Genomic DNA, 20,179 nt, shown 5'->3' with positions numbered 1-20,179 from the left:
AGCGAAATTCTTGCTTGAGAAATTGCTCTTTGCCAAGAAGCTATGACTATTTTTTGACAATTGTAATTGAAAACAATCACAGTAAGGTACTTAATTGCTAAACAAAAATGTGATATTGAGATAAAAACGACTGCACTGGGCCTTTAAGTGCTTTCCACGCTCTACGATGCTCAAACCATTTCAAATAACTTGTCTGTCCATGGTGAGGGTGAGACCGAGACACACAGGGCATGTAGATCTCATGATAAGTCTTTAATTCAGTAAGTCACAACAATATAGAATTGCACAGCATCTTCACATTGTCCCAGAGAGGGCTTGCACAAACTGTCAGTCAGTCTTCACAGCTGCCCTGTATATACAAATAATTAAAAGCCTTTGAAAAGTAAAATACAGTCATTATAAAAAGAAAGAAAAAATGTACAAACTTGATTTATTTTTAGTTCCCATGGTTTATGTCCCTAATATGTTCCCTTATATACAAGATGAGTTTCATTCACTAGTGTTTTTTATTAATTTATTTCCCTTCGGAAAATACATTTCCCTCTGTCCCTCATATTCACGTCTTGATAAGGCCCTCTAGAAAGTCTTTCTCCACCATCTCCTCAATGTTCTGCCGTGCCCGGCTCCAGAACACTTTTTGGCTCTCCAGCTTGCCCTCCTTGTTAGGGAAGGAGGGCCCAGATTGACTCGGGGCGGCATTGCGGCTGCTGGCCTTACTGTTGAACACCTGGCTGAGCAGGTTGAAGAAGGGGAGGAGCTGCTCCATACTGCGGATCATGTAGAGCGTCAGGGTGAGGTGACCCGGTTCCCAGGACAGAGTACGCAGGGAACAGTCCTCCTCTGGGTTCTTCTATGGGACGGAATGGATGGAAACAGATGACAGCAGAATGAGCAAAGAGCTGTGACTTTATATAGCTATGACTACACATATTAAACTCAGCAACAAAAAAAACATCCTTTTTCAGGACCCTGTCTTTCAAAGATAATTCGTAAAAATCCAAATGACTTCACAGATCTTCATTGTAAAGGGTTAAAAGACTGTTTCCTATGCTTGTTCAATGACCAATAAACAATTAATGAACATGCACCTGTGGAACGGTCGTTAAGACACTAACAGTTTACAGACAGTAGGCAATTAAGGTCACAGTTATGAAAACTTAGGACACTAAAGAGGCCTTTCTACTGACTCTGAAAAACACCAAAATAAAGATGCCCAGGGTCCCTGCTCATCTGCGTGAACATGCCTTAGGCATGCTGCAAGGAGGGATGAGGAGTGCAGATGTGGCCAAGGCAATAAATTGCACTGTCCGTACTGTGAGACCTCTAAGACAGCGCTACAGGGTGACAGGACGGACAGCTGATCGTCCGCGCAGTGGCAAACCACGTGTAACAACACCTGCGCAGGATAGGTACATCCGAACATCACACCTGCAGGACAGGTACAAGTTACTCCAGAAACGAACAATCCCTCCATCAGTGCTCAGACTGTCCGCAATAGGCTGAGAGAGGCTGGACTGAGGGCTTGTAGGCCTGTTGTAAGGCAGGTCCTCACCAGAAATCACTGGCAACAGCGTCGCCTATGGGCACAAACCCACCGTCGCTGGACCAGACAGGACTGGCAAAAAGTGCTCTTCACTGACGAGTCGCGGTTTTGTCTCACCAGGGGTGATGGTCGGATTTGCGTTTATCGTCGAAGAAATGAGCACTACACCGAGGCCTGTACTCTGGAGGGGGATCAATTTGGAGGTGGAGGGTCCGTCATGGTCTGGGGCGGTGTGTCACAACATCATCGGACTGAGCTTGTTGTCATTGCAGGCAACCTCAACGCTGTGTGTTACAGGGAAGACATCCTCCTCATGTGTTACCCTTCCTGCAGGCTCATCCTGACATGACCCTCCAGCATGACAATGCCACCAGCCATACTGCTCGTTCTGTGCATGATTTCCTGCAAGACAGGAATGTCAGTGTTCTGCCATGTCCAACGAAGAGCCCGGATCTCAATCCCATTGAGCACGTCTGGGACCTGTTGGATCGGAGGGTGAGGGCTAGGGCCATTCCCCCCAGAAATGTCCGGGAACTTGCAGCCGCCTTAGTGGAAGAGTGGGGTAACATCTCACAGCAATAACTGGCAAATCTGGTGCAGTCCATGAGGAGGAGATGCACTGCTGTACTTAATGCAGCTGGTGGCCACACCAGATACTGACTGTTACTTTTGACCCCCCCTTTGTTCAGGGACACATAATTAAAGTTCTGTTAGTAACACGTCTGTGGAACTTGTTCAGTTTATGTCTCAGTTGTTAAATCTTATGTTCATACAAATATTTACACATGTTAAGTTTGCTGAAAATAAACCCAGTTGACAGTGAGAGGACATTTCTTTTTTTGCTTAGTTTATATGTACAGTTGAAGTCAGAAGTTTACATACACCTTAGCCAAATACATTTAAACTCAGTTTTTCACAATTCCTAGTAAAAATTCCCTGTCTTAGGTCAGTTAGGATCACCACTTCATTTTAAGAATGTTAAATGTCAGAATAATACTAGAGAGAGTGATTTATTTCAGCTTTTATTTCTTTCATCACATTCCAAGTGGGTCAGAAGTTTACATTCACTCAATTAGTATTTGGTAGCATTGCCTTTAAATTGTTTAACTTGGGACAAATGTTTCGAGTAGCCTTCCACAAGCTTCCCACAATAAGTTGGGCGAATTTTGGCCCATTCCTCCTGACAGAGCTGGTGTAACTGGGTCAGGTTTGTAGGCCTCCTTGCTCGCACACGCATTTTCAGTTCTGCCCACAAATTTTCTATAAGATTGAGGTCAGGCTGTGTGATGGCCACTCCAATACGTTGACTTTGTTGTCCTTAAGCCATTTTCCCACAACTTTGGAAGTATGCTTGTGGCCATTGTCCATTTGGAAGACCCATTTGCGACCAAGCTTTAACTTCCTGACTGATGTCTTGAGATGTTGCTTCAGTATATCCAGAATTTTCCATCCTCATGATGTCATCTATTTTGTGAAGTGCACCAGTCCCTCCTGCAGCAAAGCACCCCAACAACATGATGCTGCCACCCCTTGTGCTTCACGGTTGGGAAGGTGTTCTTCGGCTTGCAATCCTCCCCATTTTTCCTCCAAACATAACAATGGTCATTATGGCCAAACAGTTCTATTTTTGTTTCATCAGACCAGAGGACATTTCTCCAAAAAGTCGCAGCAAAGTACACTCATCTCTAGGAGAAAGAACGCGTCTCCATCCTGAGCGGTATGACGGATGCGTGGTACCATAGTGTTTATACTTGAGCACTATTGTTCGTACAGATGAACGTGGTACATTCAGGTGTTTGGAAATTGCTCCCAAGGATTAACCAGACTTGTGGAGGTCTACAATTTCTTTTCCCGAGTTCTTGGCTGATTTCTTTTGATTTTCCCATGATGTCAAGCAAAGAGGCACTGAGTTTGAAGGTAGGCCTTGAAATACATCCACAGGTACACCTCCAATTGACTCAAATGATGTCAATTAGACTATCAGAGGCTTTAAACCCATGACATCATTTTCTGGAATTTTCCAAGTTGTTTAAACGCACAGTCAACTTAGTGTAAGTAAACTTCTGACCCACTGGAATTGTGATACAGTGAATTATAAGTGAAATAATCTGTCTGTAAACAATTGTTGGAAAAATTACTTGTGTCATGCATAAAGTAGATGTCCTAACTGACTTGCCAAAACTATAGTTTGTTAACAAGAAATTTGTTGAGTGTTTGAAAAATGAGTTTTAATGACTCCAACCTAAGTGTACGTAAACTTCTGACTTCAACTGTATGTGCTTTGTTGGTGTGCCATTACCTGACTGGATTGTCTTTTTTTCAAATTAAGTACAAAACATGCTGGAACACAGCTGACATTTACATTTCTCAAGTTGTTGTCACGTGGGGAAAGTGCCCTAGTGCTCTGATTGGGTCAAGGGTGCGAAGCTATCCCTGACGCTCATCCAAGATTCTACATGTTGAATCGTGAAAGACTGCCTCACTCCTGACCACCCGGCAGGTGGCCCCTGGAACACACCGCGGGGACTGCAGCTGATGTTCGCCCACTGATGGCTTTCGGAAAAGACTTTCAGCCTGCTGTGTCCAGGCTCCTACACTACTGGCCTTAAGTTGTCCCAAATGTCAGTAATAGCTGAAGTTGGTCACTTTTGCTAATGTGGGTCTATGTCTAGCCTTGCATTATGTTGCTCTGAAGGTAGACCAGAGCAGTTACCTTGGCTCGTTTCCTCAGCAGCTTGGCTAGTCGGACAACGTAGGGTTTGAACTCTCTCTGGTGGGTCCCCTGTCGTCTCACCTCCAGGCCCGAGTCATCAGATGCCTCGGGGATAAAGGCCCAGCGGTACCTGGGAAAGAACACAACCAATGCCCAAATTACACACACATAAACCTTTTCACACTTCTGAGCAAAACACACACAATTTATGACGGAAAAGGACAAAGTGACAGGAAAATATATGAGCCATCACTGAATGATTTCGTTCAGTACGATAGTGTGAAAAGGCTTCAGGACCTCATTGGGTAAAAGTGATGCAACATACTTTCATGTGTTATGAAACACAATCTGTGCTTAAACCTTTTATACCTTCCAAAAAATATAAAGGAAAGAGTACAGTGTGCACTACAGTCTTCAGATAAATGTACTGTATGTGAGTGTATGAATCCAGGCAGGAGTAGTGGGTTAGTACACACATCTGGAACTGAGGAAGGCTCTCTGAGGGCAGGGCCAGGGCCAGGTCCAGCAGTTTGCAGGCAGACAGGTAGAGGTTGAGCCAGCGCTGGCTGTTGTAGGAGGTGGAGAAACCGTTCCCTCCAGAGTAGGTGGTCTCCAGGCCAGCCACCGATGGACCTGACGTCCTACAGGTCAAACCCAGATGGAAACATGACCAATGCATACACACAGCATAGACTCAGATGGAACGGACCAGTTTCCTAGACACAGATTAAATCTAGCCCTGGACTCAAATGCACTTTTCAATGGAGAATCTCCATTGAACATGCTTTTAAATTCAGGTCTACTCTTAATCTGTGTCCAGGAAACCAGCCCTACAAAGTCACCCAGGTTGAAGATACACATTGATAGTGGAAGTTTCCCCACCATACAATCTAAAGCGCGTTGAGCACCTGAAACTCAATAAATCCAATCCATCATCAAATCACATAATTTCTATGGCAGGAAAAACACACACGTTTCATTGTCATGTATTAATCAATGTCCACTCCCATTTGGTGGATTGACAGTTACCTTGACATGTCCTCGTCTGCAGTAAGCTCCTGCTCCATGAGTAAAAAGACCTGAACCTGAGAGGGAGAAAATACATAGGTAAGTAAATAGGAGAAAAGCCACACACTGTTAGGATTATATATAACAATCTATTACCTTGGTCGACGATCTATAGTACAGTAGTTTGAGACAAAAGGGGATGATAGCCACAACTCAGTAATCGAAAAAGTATTGCAAGAACAACAGTGGGGGTTACTTTCCCAATCAAGACACCCATTACTTTACTTAAAAAGCCGACCTTATCTCTCGGAATATTTATAAACAGTAGGACAACCAAACGCAGAGGTGTTTGGGCTTGGCGTGGGCCTTCATCAGGCTGTTCATCGGCAGTTGTCGCTTGCGTCTGCGTGTGACTAAGTGCGTCCGTTTTTTGTTGTTGCGGTGTATGTTTGTAGCGTGCTCTAGGGTCTCTCACCAGTTCAGTGATCATGGTGGGCCACAGTGAGGTGAGGTGTTGAGGAGACATGCGCAGCAGTAGAACTCTGAAGAACAGGAACACCTGGGCATGGAGGATGGGCACCTGGGGCAGACGAAGACTCTCCACCAGCCGCTCTGATGGGGAAAACACACACACTCATATAAGTCGATACGCCATCCGCTGTGTGTGTGTAAATATTTGAAAACAGAAGGATGTGTGTGTTTGCGTCTTAGTAGTGTTTGTGTTTGTAAGTGGGGGTGTGTGTGTTTGTGTGCGTGCCTATCTGCATGTGCGTGTTTACCCTGTATGTCAGGTAGGTATTTCTGGTACTGGTCCACCTCGCTGCTGTAGATGGTGAAGGCCAGGCGTTTGAGCAGCATGGCTCTCTGCTCCAGCTCTGCGTCTCGGTTAGAGAACAGATTCAGAGAGCTGCTCTGAGCCACCGCCACACGAGCTGCAGACACACACACACGCCTTAACAACTACACTATAACAGTTGTAATATAAAATCTACCCATATATTTACCTGTAAACCTCACAGAAATGATATCCACACAGAAATTCTCAATTAGAAGAATCAGGCTACTAATTATACTTACTCATAAGATCTCTAAACGTGGTCTTGTCGTGGGTCATAAGATGATCAATGATGGCTCTCCAACTGGAAAATACAGGAGAGGATGTCAGATAGAATCCTATTATATGAAGCACACATAACAAGAATACACAGCCCACGTCCCCTCCCCCACACACTCAACAATTCTCAACTCACTGGCTGACACAGGAGGAATCCATCTGGAAAAAGGTGTGGTCCATGAAGAGGTCGAAGGCTTCTTTCTTCCAGGCCCGCCGGGTGTACTGGTACCCACTCAGGCTGCTCAGCAGCTGGATACACGCCCGGTAGCTGGGGGCATTGTGGGCACTGCCAAGGAAGAGAGCACAGAGACAGCGGACATTAGAGATTAGGACCCAGACATGACCAGGATATACTGGGCCCTAGTTATACAGCTTGGGAGTGTTTCCTAGGCAGATCCCATGGGCATGTTATTTAGTGTAACTGAGGACCTGGGAGTGCTCAAGGCTCTAGTGGAGGAGTGTAGTGTATTGGCTGGTCCATCCCTACCTGTGGTTGCGGAGGTAGGGCACGACATAGTGCATAATGTTCACCAGTAGAGGGATCACCCTCTCTTTCTCATCACTGTAGAACACCATGTCTAGGAGATGGGCCAGCACCTGACAACACACAATCACTACTCTCAATACTCGGCACTGTTCAGATAGGATACATGGCAACAGCATACTACACTGAAAAGTACTATAAAACCTAGCACATTGCGATATTGCTTTAAAAAGATACATCCTTGCACTACAGCAGACATAAACCGACCAATAAACACTCACGCACTGCAATGAGTAAACAGGTCACATGAGAGTGACATAAGCCTAAACAACAGGAAGAGTGGGATGTCTGGTTATAACACTAAAGCAAGCGAGGCACAGTTAGTGGCTCGGGTTTATATTTGGCTTCAACAGCGACAGTGTCCAGGGAAGGATTTATTGCTTTGCTAATAGTGATTGAGGTTGGGCCTGGGGGAGGGAGAGCTGATCGTAAATCAGCTGAGTGCGAGTAGACTGTGTGTGGGTCCTAATAGCAGAAGCAAGGCTGTTGGTAGCCGTGAGTGGAGAGGACGCGCGGCTGGACGAACACACCCCGACAGACAAGACGGCCAGACAGAGTGCTTGGTGTTTTACCTCCGCTAGCAGTGTGAGGGCGTGAACGCTGTACACAGATGGAGTGAAGCTGGACGCCTCCATCACTGTGAGCATTAGATCTGAAACACACACGCCATTAGTGACTCATCATACGCAGCACAGACACACACGCAGACGCACGCTGTACGTGAGCACAATCCAACATCCACACTAACATAACCTACCCCTTTGAATGCATTCCCAATACATTGGGTCATTCTAAGTGGTATGACTGTGTGGATATTGAAACATAGCCATACATTCAGTCACACAAGAAACATCTCTAAAATCGGCACATTCCCAATTAAGGTTGTGTTCATTAGGGACCAAACGGAAGAAAACGGACTGAAACAGGGAGGGACTACCCTGGACTTGTCCAATAAGAATTTGGTGCCCCAATGAACATGAAGCTGACGTATTGTACACAACTAGCACAGACAGCCAGGGTCCTCTCATCGCTCCTACCCTCTACGTCTTGCTCCAGGCTGGTCCCGTCCACCATGATCTGTGGCGACGCCTTGACCTCCAGGTTCCTCCTCAGCCAGGTGGTCTGTTCCAGAGAGGAGCCTGCGATGGTTCCGATGGCCTCCACCACCTTGTGGGTCACATCCTGCACACGCACACACACACACACACACACAGTGAATAATCATACTGGCTTCATTACAATACCCATACTGCCATACCACTTAAATAAAACGCATGCCCAATACATTGCTTCAATCTAATTGGTATGCTGGGGTAAATAATGGAACGGAACTCTTGAATTGAATTTATTTGGGTAAAAACATGTTCAGCAATATGTACATTGTATTCCCAGAAGATGGCACATTCAAGTACTATTCAAAACACTTGATTCCATAGTGGTCCTCGATGGGGCTTACCTCGATGAATATTATCTTATATTTTCTAGGAGATAAGAATTGTGAATTATGTCATCTTAAAGACAAAAGAATAGTGAATCCTTTTGCATGGGACTGAGGCTTACTTGCAGCTCCCGCTGGTCCTTCTTGCTCTCCAGGTTTGGGTTCTTGAGGATGAACTCATTCAGAACTCTGGGGAAGAGACAGATGGATAGGTTAGTCTGGTGGCTGCGTATGTACAGGGTAGATAAGGGGACGGGAGTGATAGTGGAAGTGAGAGAGGGCAGAGTCTCAGAGTGTTGTAAAGCGCAGTTATAGTAAGGAATCGCAGCGCTCTCCCCCTTTGTGGTTGTAGCTTACAAACAACAGGCTCACAACGTCATGTTGGATATTCGCGTATCCAGCACAGTGTCAAAGATGGCTTGCAAGATTCTCCCTCCTCTGACGATTAACTAATTATAAACTGGGTGGTTCGAGCCCTGAATGCTGAGTGGCTGACAGCTGTGGTATATTAGGTGCTCTAATTATTTTAGTAAGCAGATTATAATAGTAATAAGGAACCTGGGGATTTGTGGTATATGGCCAATATACCACGGCTAATGGGTGTGTCCAGGCACTCCGCGTTGCATTGTGCGTAAGAACACCCCTTAGCTGTGGTATATTGGCCATATACCATAACTCCTTGGGCATTATTGCTTAAATGTATCCTTGTGTCTCCTTTCCCTTATTGAAATTGACTGGTCTTCGGTAGCTTGATCGATAGATGTAGTGCCTGGTATAATTTGTATTTATTTTATTTAACTAGGTAAGTGAGTTAAGAACAAATTCTTATTTACAATGACTGCCTACCACGGCCAAACCCGGACGACACTGGGCCAATTGTGTGGCGCCCTATGGGACTCCCAATCACGGCCGGATGTGATACAGCCTGAATTTCGAACCAAGGACAGTAGTGACGCCTCGTGCACTGAGATGCAGTGCCTTAGACCGCTGCGCCACCCGGGAGCTGGTGTGTGTGTGTGCGGTCTAACCCCAGTATGAGGAACTGTCCAGGAGCAGGCAGCCCCAGCTGTACCGAGTCCTTCAGCAGGGCCAGCAGAGACGGCCAACTGTCCACAAGACTGGACACAGGGATCCTGCATAGACAGACAAGCAGGATACAGTCACAAACAATGTTCTAATGATGATCAAGTACTAATTTAAGTGAGATACCTTTATAAACAGTTTAGTAACAATAATAGAAACGCTACAGAACTTAATGAATTGGACAATCAAAGTAACGAAATTCAGGCATTTTATCTGAATTTAAATCAATTTTATTCTACACTTGACGTACAAAAATGTCAAACTGAACATGACAGGGAAAACTCAAACTAATTGATTGTCTTAGGATTCACATGGATTTACATTGCCAACATCTCATATATTTGCTACCTATGCTCAACACACTTGACAGACAGGTGGAGGAGGGCTGTTGGTCTCACCTCTGAACGTAAGCATAGAAGAACTGCAGCATGCACACCTCCAGAGACAGATGCTTCTACGGTGAGAAAGAAGGAAGAGGAGTGAGAGAAGGGGAGAGAGGGTTGAGGAAGAGTTAACACTGGACTGAATTACATTTAATTAGAACATAATGAGGTCGTGGCAGGGAAGCTTCCAGTTTACTTTGATATACTGTAACAATAACATGGTATCTGTCCAATCAAATCAAAATCAAATTGTATTGGTCACATACACGGTTAGCAGATGTTAATGCAAGTCTGGCGAAATGCTTGTGCTTCTAGTTCCGACAGCGCAGAAATATCTAACAAGTAATCTAACAATTCCCCAACTACCCAATACACACAAATCTAAAGGGGTGAATGAGAATATGTACATATAAGTATATGGATGAGCAACGGCCGAGTGGCAAAGGCAAGGTGCAATAGATGGTATAAAATACAGTATATACATGTGATATGAGTAATGTACGATATGTAAACATTATTTAAGTGGCATTATTTAGAGTGCATTGTATAAAGTGACTAGTGATCCATTTATTAAAGTGTCCAGTGATTGGGTCTCAATGTAGGCAGCAGCCTCTCTGACTTAGTGATTACTGTTTAGCAGTCTGATGGCCTTGAGATAGAAGCTGTTTTTAAATCTCTCAGTCCCAGCTTAATAGTAACATGTAATAGTAACAGAGGACCTGCATTAGGGTGAATTAGGACTAACGCAAGCAGGAGGCTAGGAGTCGTGCAGCTTTGTATATAGTCATAAACTGTAACAAGGTTAGCGTAGCACAGTGTGTTCTAAGGGTATGTATTGGGAAACGAATATGCTTTGTTCCAATGGTAAAACAGAGCATGCCAGTTTAGATTCCAGGCTATTGTGAGACCGCAGCACCAACCTTCTCTTTGGCGATGGCCGGCGGCTGCTTCAGGACCTCTTTGACCGTCTGCATCACGGTCTCAGTCCGCATGGCGCTGACCGACCGTACCAGCTCCACCAGCAACAGCTGCTCCTCACTGGCAGTGGGGATCACCTACACACACACACACGTGCGTGAACATGGACAAAGACAAGGTAAGAGACCTCTGCGCCCTGCCATTAACCACACTAATAACACAAAATGTGTGTGTTTGGTAAGGGTTTCTGCCATGTTGATTTCTGGAGCTTACCTTGTAAGCGGCAGTGGTTTTGACCTGCTTCCTCTCGTTCCACACGTAGGCGATAGCTGCCATGAAGTGGGCTCCGTGGTTCATGGAGATGGGGCCTAGCAGCTCCAGGATCTGCTGACGCAAGTTCTGAGGAGAAAGAGGAAAGATTGAGCGCTCTATGCAGTGTCAGAAATAAGACCAGGCCAACGGGCAGTGGACGGTCCATCCTCCTTCAACAATGTTATTGTCCTGGGGGAAACCCACATGTTGTGCAGGCTTTTGTTCCAGTCCAGCGCTAATGGATACTTAGCCGAATCCTCAAAATCAGGAGTACTGGGCTGAAACAAAAGCCTGCACACCCTGTAGGGTGCCCAGGAGCAGGATAGTTATGAGCTAGCAGCATAAGCATTTTGCTGCATCTGCTATAACACCGGCTATACTAGGTACACTACCAAAAAACTTAGATTTGATTATATTGAAGAACACTGATCTAGGTATCAACTACAGGCACTCTTTTCACAGTATCGTGTCGACCCAGACTGAACTGTGCTGGCTATTATCACATTGTACATTTCAGCACAGTTCCAGCAACTATGGATGGATGAGTAACCAGAGCAGCTCAGTACAGCTTGGTTTGGCTCGCCTTAGTTCAATTCAGTACTGTGAAAAGGCTTAGGGTCAGGGTGTAGATGCAGTACCTTGGTGGATCCCAGGTTGATGTTGGAAGTGGATGCAGCGGAGGCGGCGGCTGGCCGGTCAGAGCTGTCGGCCTGGTACAGGACGCTCCACAGCAGGGTGACGGAGGACATGATGGTGTGGAGGATGGACAGGATCCCTGAGCGAGCCTCCGCCAGGTGCTTCTGATCCACACTCACCTGCAGCTGAGAGGAGAGACAGGGACATGGAGATACAGTCACTAGTGAAAGTTGGTGGAAGCACCTTTGGCAGCCATTTTTTTTTTAATTGCTCAAGCTCAATAAATGTAGTTGTGAGTCATTGATGGACAGCAATATTCAAACCTTGTCTCTACATTTCCAAGCAGATTTTCACTGACACTGGACTATTCAGGAACACTCACCACCTCTTGGAAAGCCATTCTGGTGTGTCTTCAGCATTAAAACTTGTGTAATTGTCTCACTGAAAAATAAAACTCTATCCCAGGGCTCGGTTTTCAGAAAACTACATTTTGATCATGACAAACTCCTAAGTCCCTGCCGGTGACAAGCATACCCATAACTTGATGCTGCTACCACAATAGCCATGATAATAGCAATCACGGTTTGAATATTGCTGTCAATCAATGACTCCCAACCAAATATACTGAGCTTGAGCAATTTTGACAATAACAATGGATATATGTTGCCCTAAGCGCAAAGTTGGTCAAATCTTACTCAGAATGATTTACAGCTGTAATGGCTGCCAATGGTGGTTCCACCAAGTATTAACTATGGAGTGTGAAGACATAAAAAAATACGATGTCTTGATTGTGTATTTATTAATTTGGGAAAATGTCCTATAATTTTGAAAATGCTGTAGTAGGTTGTGTAGATCTGTACGGAAAATGTAATCCTCTTTAAATACAATTTTAAGGCAGCAAAATGTGATGACTGTGCAAGCAGTGTGCAGACTTCCATTAGGCACTGTCAGCACACGCAAATCCTGTGACAGAGTAAAATACATACTCATATACAAAATACACAAAGTGATGTAAAAGAACAAGCACACATAGGTCTCTGAGAAGATGTAGGGAGGAATGAGTCATCAGAGTGCGTGCATGCAATGAAGGAGGTCTATCGATGTGTAAATAAGTGACATTAGCATTAAATCAATGCAGATATGACATGTCTGTCTACTTGGCAGTGCAGCGTGGCTGACTAGTGTCCTCACCTGGTGATACTGGGAGGATGGGTCCAGTAGACAGTAGTGGATGATGGCCGTCACTCCTTCCAGTACTGTAAGAATCAAATCTGGGGGGATGCACAGGGCCATCCACTGAGGTCTGGAAGAGGGATAGTGGGGAAAGTATAAATGAATAGTCATCATTTGGTAGAAAAAACTATTTTGCCATAAACAATTCATGTTGTCATAGAATATACAGCAACAATGTAGAATCTACAAAGGTATTAGTCAAAGGTGGGTAATTGAGGCAACTGCTGGTCAAGAGAGCCATCTTGTGGCAGCATCACTCAACTCATTTCTTACAAACATTCCCTCTGCTACAAAGCAGCTGTAAATCTATTGCCATGGATATGTACTTAAATTAACCAATTCATACTCATACAAATATTTCACTTCACTAGCTAGGTTCATCCAATTGGCGATAGATTTTCAGGCAAACACTCAGAAATCTGCATAAAATAACATGTGTATTTTCCCACCAGTGGCGCTTCCACCAAACTGACTTGCTGTGGATAAAAATGCATGAATGATGAAGTAGAGCACATAAAAAGGTACGTTTTTTCTTCTAAAAAGGATGGTTTGAGATTTTGCAAATGAAGCCTTTTATCTACTTTCCCAGAGCCAGATGAACTTGAGGATACCATTTTTATGTCTCTGTTTGCAGTTTGAAGGAAGTTGCAAACTAGCGTTAGCGCAATGACTGGAAGTCTATGGGAACAGCAAGCATGCCAGGTGTTCCTGTAGCGCTCAAGTCATTGCGCTAACGCTAGTTAGCATTGGCTCACAAAACTACCTCTAACTTCCTTCATACTGGATGCAGAGACAGACAAAAATGTTATCCACGAGTTCATCTGATTTTGGGGAAATAGATAAAGGGCTTCATTGCCACTATCCCTTTAAAATGTTCAAGTACCGAATAGAAATATACAGTTCAATGTGTCACCATCTAATTTTCAACTGTACCGATGGTTTTGTCACAAAAAAGTTGCGTTAAATAGCAAATGTGCCCACTATGGTCTTGGCACGTGCGCTGTAGACAACAGTTTGCAGATACCTATATGATGACATTATTATGCAGAAAAAGCATTGATTATTATTATTATGGAGCCAAGCATCGATTATCATGTCACCAGAATAAGACCATTGATATTTATTGTAAAGGCGCAGCAAGCTCATCACCGTGCACCTTCACAACCTTTTGAAGTTCATCATAACTTATTTTATCTATAGCCTAATAAACTGCATGCTTTCTCCGAGTCGTAGTGGGAGGACCACACAAAATATCATTGCGTGACTCCAAGTTTACTTTGGTTATTATATCAAATATTTGCGCATAAATCCACATTTTACTGACACAAAAAGGTCCCACCATGTCGAATCAACAAATTGTCCCCCGACATTTAAGAAATTGTCCCAACATTTCCTGTTTCCATTAGCCCGGTCGTGACTTCAGGTAATTCATGAAATGGTTGGATGGAAACCTCGTTACTGACAATCTGCTTGCAATTGCCTTCACACCAGATCCTGGAATAACAATTTTTCCACTTATTTATCAGACACTTTTATCCAGAGTGACTCACAATCAGTGCATTCAACTTAAGTAGGTAGACCTAAAACACACACAAACCCTTCAATACAGCCACTATCCCATCGTCCTGCGGACGACAAAGGTAGCAGTGGTGTGGGTTTATAATGGCTAACCAGTACTGATGGATGGATGGTTGGATATAGATGTCTCAGCACCATTTCAAATGCCTAGCCCATATTGGCTTATAAGAAACTATCCTATAGCAGTTACCTGGTGTCTGTGATGGCAGTCTCATAGCGGTACTGTTGAATGAGGTTATCCAGGTTCCTACAGAGCTGCAGTGTGACCGAGGCCACCACCCTACGCAGTACCTTGCCCATGTAGGGCAGCGTGGCCGTGATCAGGCCGATCCACTGCGGGTGCATCTTACACGCATGGTGCTGGTGCAGCGCCCGGATCACCGCACACAGGAACATGCCCTGCGCCGTGATAGGCTGCCCGTGAAGGTACTGCAGCGACGTCATTGGCTGCTGTGGGTTCATGTGCTCCACCTCGCCTCCCAGCAGTTCGAAGCCCGAACCTGCCCCGCTACCCGTCCCTAACGTTACACTCCCTAATGTTACACCCCCTGGGATGACCACGGGCCCCCCGTCGCCCCCCTCCTCGGCGGGCACTAGGACCCTGTGCTCCAGCACCACCAGGCTCTGGAGAAGCCTCAGCAGCTGGGACTGAACGGCGCTGCAGCCGTCCATCTGATCTTCTGAGAGGTTGATGACACTGTCCTCTGAGAGACCCTCCTCCTGGGAGGTCACGTTGACGCCGGCCGCCCGCTGCTCGTGCCACTTCTGGGCCGAGAAGATGGAGGAGAGCAGGCAGTGGAGCACCACCTTCTGGACCTTACACTTGGACAGCACGTCGCTGATGAAGCTGGCGAAGCCTTTGGCCGAGCCGCCGGTCACCTTGGACAGCTCGCTGAAGAGGAGGGTGAGGACCTCCAAGCTGGTCAGCTGCATGGCCCGGTTGCCCGCCAGGTCGGTGGCGGCCGTGCCCACGTGGGCAGAGTAGTAGGAGCGCAGGAAGTAGAGGCAGAGGGAGATGATGATCTCTAGGAACATGGCGCTGCGGAACGAGTGGGAGTGGCTGTCCTGGGAGATGGGGCAGTAGAAGTCCTTACCTGGGAGGAGAAGGAGATTGAACAACACATTATTTTACATTCTAATAAGAAAACTTTAGATTGTATGGTTTTTAGGGTCTTTGTGTACATTTTACATTGACATTTTAGTCATCTAGTAGCTCTTATCCAGCGCAACTTAGAATCAGCGTAATGTGTTACACCTCCGGCATACATTTTACCCCTTTAGTTCATTTGTGCTTAAGTGTCTTAATCTGTTTTTTAATGCATAAAAAAATTAAATATGACTTGCCCATGACGGAGACGCGGTGGCGTGCCAGCAGGTTCTGCAGCAGTGACAGCTGGGGTGTGTAGGTGTTGTTGATGCTGGTGGTGGAGATGGCGTCCACGAAGTCCGATGGCGCCGCCCGCAGCATAGCGGCGATGGCCGAAAGGGCGTGCAGCGTGCGGGATGAGTCGTACAGCTGCAGGTAGAGCAGCACGTGCTGGTAGAGGGGGTGGATGTTGAACCGAGGTGGCGAGGCGGAAGCTCTACGCCCCACTCTCCCGTTCGGACCATTGTCCCCGCTCACATCTCCGCCCCCACAGGGCGAGCCGGTGTCACTCTCGATCTCGGACACCTCACCTTCTCCGCAGCTATACCAGTTCTCCAGATCCAGGCTGTCTCCGAAGAAGATGCTGGGCGGCCGGAGCTTCTCGGCCTGCAGGGCTTTCCTCTGCCTCTCCTTCCTCTTGCTCTTCTTCACCTTGGGCTTGGCGCCGGGGGACTTGTCTTGCAGACGCTCCATGATCTTACCCTTGAGGCTGAGCTGGGTGCTGCTGTGGGAGCGCTTACGGGCCCGCAGGTCCACAACGTCCAAACGGAGGCTCCGGTCATGAGGGATGGCAAGGCCCGAGCTGTCTGGTAGGGTCACGATGGAGGGGGACGAGCTGTGGCGAGTGATGCCCTCATGGTGCCTCTCCCCCTCCTCTCCTGTCTGGTCCGGTGGGGTGACATGGAAGAACCCCAGGGTGCCACACGCTAACATCTCGAGGCGGTGAGAGGGGGTGTGGGGGCCCGAATCGAGCCGAAGACCGGTCGGCGTATCTGACGAGGAGCTATCGGAGTCCGTCTGCGCCCACTCTTCAGGGGGGGACGGCGATTCAGGTGGCCCCTCCTCCTCTCCCATACCCACCACCCTGTCTATCAACTCATTTAACACTGACAACACAGCCTCTTCTAGTGAATCCTCCTCATCAGGAACCATACTGTCTGACTCTATAAGGACAGGGACTTGGTCGGAACCACATCCGTTCACTGTGCTGCAGGTGCCGTCTGGCTCCTCGAAGCTGCCATTGTCTATGGAGGAGGAGTGCGAGCCGCTGGACTCAGAGCAATGGTGGTGGGGTTCCCCCTGCTGGTCAGGAGGATGGCAGTCACCGCTCAGCACCAGGTTCTCACTGCTCAGGCTGAGCAGGGACAGGCTGTCACTCAGAGGGTTGACTGTCAGGCAGAAGGGCTCCATGTCACCCAATGGCAGCCCTCGGAGCCCTGACTTCAGAGAGTCCCCTGGCATCTGGCTGAAGTCTGAGAGAAGAAGATGTGACATACTGTTTATGCAAATAAATTACAGAGTCGAAATGAACCTTGAACTAGATTCACTCCAAACCAACGTTCACCAAACGACACTGATCCTTTAGAGCTATAGACTTTTCTTCCAGCCCAACATTAAACAATCATGAGATGAGTGTTGAATCTATTAGTGCTGGAACAAAAGCCTGCACTGCCCTGTATCTCTTCGCGACCATGGCTGTCCTGTCCACTACCATTCTAACCTGTGTCTCCCCTCTACTCACTCTCACAGATTCCCGAGTCCCTCATGTAGATGGGTTCTGAGGGGTCCTGTTCGGACTGTGTGTTGTGGTTAGGGAACGCCTGGGCCCAGTGGCGCTGGGCCTGGACGCGCTGGATGGACACACGGTGAGTCTTGGGGTGCAGCAGCAGCAGCAGGAGGGGCTCCAGGACCCGGGCGATGTCGTGCCTCTGGAGCACCTGGTTGAGCCAGGCCCGGCCCACTGCACTGGCCGACGCATCCCAGTAACTTAGACTGTCCAGCATGATGAACAGAGACCTGGGAGGGGGAGAGAGAGAGAGAGAGAGAGAGAGAGAGAGAGAGAGAGAGAGAGAGAGAGAGAGAGAGAGAGAGAGAGAGAGAAGACAGAAGATATTCATTTGTAATGGCAAAGGGGTAGCGTGTCTGTTTGTGTGTGTATATACGTGTGTAGGGCTGTTGCCATGGCTGTATTACCACCACACCGGCAGTCATGAGTCATTACCGCAGTCAGAATCCATGTGACCGCTGAGTCACAATAATCTCCTCCTATTCTCCGCTCTGTAGTTGATGCATACATACACATGGTTAGCAGATGTTGATGCGAGTGTAGCGAAATGCTTGTGCTTCTAGTTCCGACCGTGCAGTAATATCTAACAAGTAATCTAACAATTTCACAACAACTACCTAATACACACAAGTGTAAAGGAACAAATAAGAATATGTACATATATATGAACCCAAGCCCCTCAAAAAAGCGTCAAAATAATTATTTTGTTTTGTTATACAACACATATAGCTCTGCCTAAGGCTATCTTAAAGCTTAAACATACACTGAGTGTACAAAACATTAAGGACACCTGCTCTTTCCATGACAGACTGACCAGGTAAATCCATGATCCCTTATTGATGTCACTTGTTAAATCCACTTCAAATCAGTGTAGATGAAGGGGAGGGGACCGGCTACAGAAGGATTTTTAAGATTCAAGACAATAGAGACATGGATTATGTATGTGTGCCATTCAGAGGGTGAATGGGCAAGACAAAAGATTTAAGTGCCTTTGAACAGTGTATGGTAGTATGTGCCAGGCGCACTGGTTGGTGTCAAGAATTGCAACGCTGCTGGGGTTCACACACTCAACAGCTTCCCATTCAGATTGAGAATGGCCCACCACCCAAAGGACATCCAGACAACTTGACAACTGTGGGAAGCATTGGATTCAACATGGGCCAGCATCCCTGTGGAACACTTGACACCTTGTAGATTCCATGCCCCAACGAATTGAGGCTGTTCTGAGGGCAAAGGGGGGTGGGGGTTTACTATCGATGTTCCCGAATAGATTTCACTTGGTTTTCGATTTTGTGGCTTAAGTGGGCTACTGTCCGTTACCAAATTAAGCACTGGGTAGCTTGCAAGGACAGGGCTGGAGTCTGGCATACATAGTTTGAGCTGGTTAATGCGTGGAGTGAAATAAATTCTTATAAGCCCACAAATTTCTACATGCAATCCCGCTGTAGCCTACAACCGGAGTAGCCTACCCGGCATGATTGAAAAAGGAACCATGGGAAAGCGAATCCTCCATTCCCTATTAGAGTGCATATAGATTACTTGTCTGTTTTCCCCTGCCCCTGTTCCTGCCTAGCTGATAATGGCACCACTCTAAATCAAAAACAATCATTCACAGTTAAAGTTGCCAAATAACTCTAAATCAAGCGTATAGGACCTCCATGTACGCACTCGCTCAATAATCGTTTGGGGAAAATGTCCTTTCTATTTTATTCAGCTAAAATCTATTATATTCGTATAACTCTAAAATAATATATTATAAAATAATGGTTTGGGAATTATAAGCACATCTTGTCTGCTCAATGAACTAGTCGACAGCCTAGGCTGCCATTCTATGCTATTCAGTCCTTCTGAAATACATTTAATTCATATCACTTTTCTTAATGGATTTATTGTGATGGTGTATATTAATAATCCACCGAGCGTCAATCTAAGTAACATCATTTAAAAAAAGTCCCTATCAAAATCGGTCAGATTATGCTAGAGACATGTTTTTTGCATGGGCTGCATCTCAATCCATCCAATGTCGGCCATCCGCATCTGTGGTGGAAGGTGGCCGAGCTACAGTGGTGTTTGTCGGACCATGAGCCATCCCGAAAATCGGTACTCTCGCAAAAACATCTGTAGCGTCCGAACGGTATGTGAGCGTGCGTGTGTGTGAGAGAGAGAGACAGAAAAAGAGTGAGACATGTATTACATGAATATATTAGCAGCTGTTTTGTCCACCCCTGACAAAACCAAACTTTACAGTGGGGCGTCAATAGAGAGGGAAGGCCTACCTGTCAAAGGTGCGGTTGAAAGGGGAAGACTTGGTGATGTTCAAGTCTCTGGTCAGATGCCAAAGCACAGAGAACTTCACATGGGCTTCAAGACGGATTTTCTGAGAAAACACACAGAAATCTTACATGACGTGTGTGGAACGCGTGTGTGTCGGAGCAAATTCCTTCAGGCATACAGAATTCTTACAAGCATACGGTGAAGCTGTGCGTGTTCCTATGTGTCTGACTGCATATGTACGGCGCTGACCAACCTTGTCTCTGTGCATGAGTTGCTGGCTGATGACGTCCTCACAGGTGCTGGAGGAGGGCACCAGGTTGTGGAGCTGGTAGAAGAGCTCCACACTGCGCTGGTGGTGCTGAGGGGTCCTCTCCCCCAGCTGTCCCCACAGGATAAGGGCCACACTCTGGAGAGGTGAGGGGGAAGGAGGAAGTGTTAGAGAATTATCTAAAGCTTCCAAGATGTATCA

General features: G+C 46.4%; 1 protein-coding gene across 7 annotated transcripts in view; it reads right to left on the bottom strand.

Moving 5' to 3' along the window:
- Nucleotides 1–237: 237 nt before the first annotated feature.
- dop1a (DOP1 leucine zipper like protein A) overlaps nucleotides 238–20,179 on the bottom strand; it is a 38,916-nt gene continuing 18,974 nt past the window's right edge. For all 7 annotated transcript variants that reach the window (XM_014168516.3, XM_014168523.3, XM_014168530.3 and 4 more), the window contains 23 exons: nucleotides 19,964–20,116; nucleotides 19,713–19,813; nucleotides 17,392–17,666; nucleotides 15,848–17,122; nucleotides 14,694–15,597; nucleotides 12,884–12,995; nucleotides 11,695–11,877; nucleotides 11,018–11,143; nucleotides 10,747–10,881; nucleotides 9,842–9,897; nucleotides 9,389–9,493; nucleotides 8,483–8,549; nucleotides 7,960–8,104; nucleotides 7,495–7,574; nucleotides 6,866–6,975; nucleotides 6,515–6,664; nucleotides 6,342–6,403; nucleotides 6,044–6,196; nucleotides 5,740–5,876; nucleotides 5,286–5,341; nucleotides 4,733–4,897; nucleotides 4,257–4,386; nucleotides 238–850 (listed from right to left, as the gene is read on the bottom strand). In XM_014168516.3, the coding sequence (XP_014023991.2) occupies nucleotides 557–850; nucleotides 4,257–4,386; nucleotides 4,733–4,897; nucleotides 5,286–5,341; nucleotides 5,740–5,876; nucleotides 6,044–6,196; nucleotides 6,342–6,403; nucleotides 6,515–6,664; nucleotides 6,866–6,975; nucleotides 7,495–7,574; nucleotides 7,960–8,104; nucleotides 8,483–8,549; nucleotides 9,389–9,493; nucleotides 9,842–9,897; nucleotides 10,747–10,881; nucleotides 11,018–11,143; nucleotides 11,695–11,877; nucleotides 12,884–12,995; nucleotides 14,694–15,597; nucleotides 15,848–17,122; nucleotides 17,392–17,666; nucleotides 19,713–19,813; nucleotides 19,964–20,116 (4,974 nt within the window). In that variant the 3' untranslated portion in view covers nucleotides 238–556. The remainder of the gene's footprint in view (nucleotides 851–4,256; nucleotides 4,387–4,732; nucleotides 4,898–5,285; nucleotides 5,342–5,739; nucleotides 5,877–6,043; nucleotides 6,197–6,341; nucleotides 6,404–6,514; nucleotides 6,665–6,865; nucleotides 6,976–7,494; nucleotides 7,575–7,959; nucleotides 8,105–8,482; nucleotides 8,550–9,388; nucleotides 9,494–9,841; nucleotides 9,898–10,746; nucleotides 10,882–11,017; nucleotides 11,144–11,694; nucleotides 11,878–12,883; nucleotides 12,996–14,693; nucleotides 15,598–15,847; nucleotides 17,123–17,391; nucleotides 17,667–19,712; nucleotides 19,814–19,963; nucleotides 20,117–20,179) is intronic.

This window comes from Salmo salar, chromosome 02 (genome assembly GCF_965601325.2).
Source record: "Salmo salar chromosome 02, fSalSal1, whole genome shotgun sequence".
Lineage (NCBI taxonomy): Eukaryota > Metazoa > Chordata > Actinopteri > Salmoniformes > Salmonidae > Salmo > Salmo salar.
Note: the sequence above shows the minus strand (reverse complement) of the source record. Positions and strands in the feature narration are given on the sequence as shown.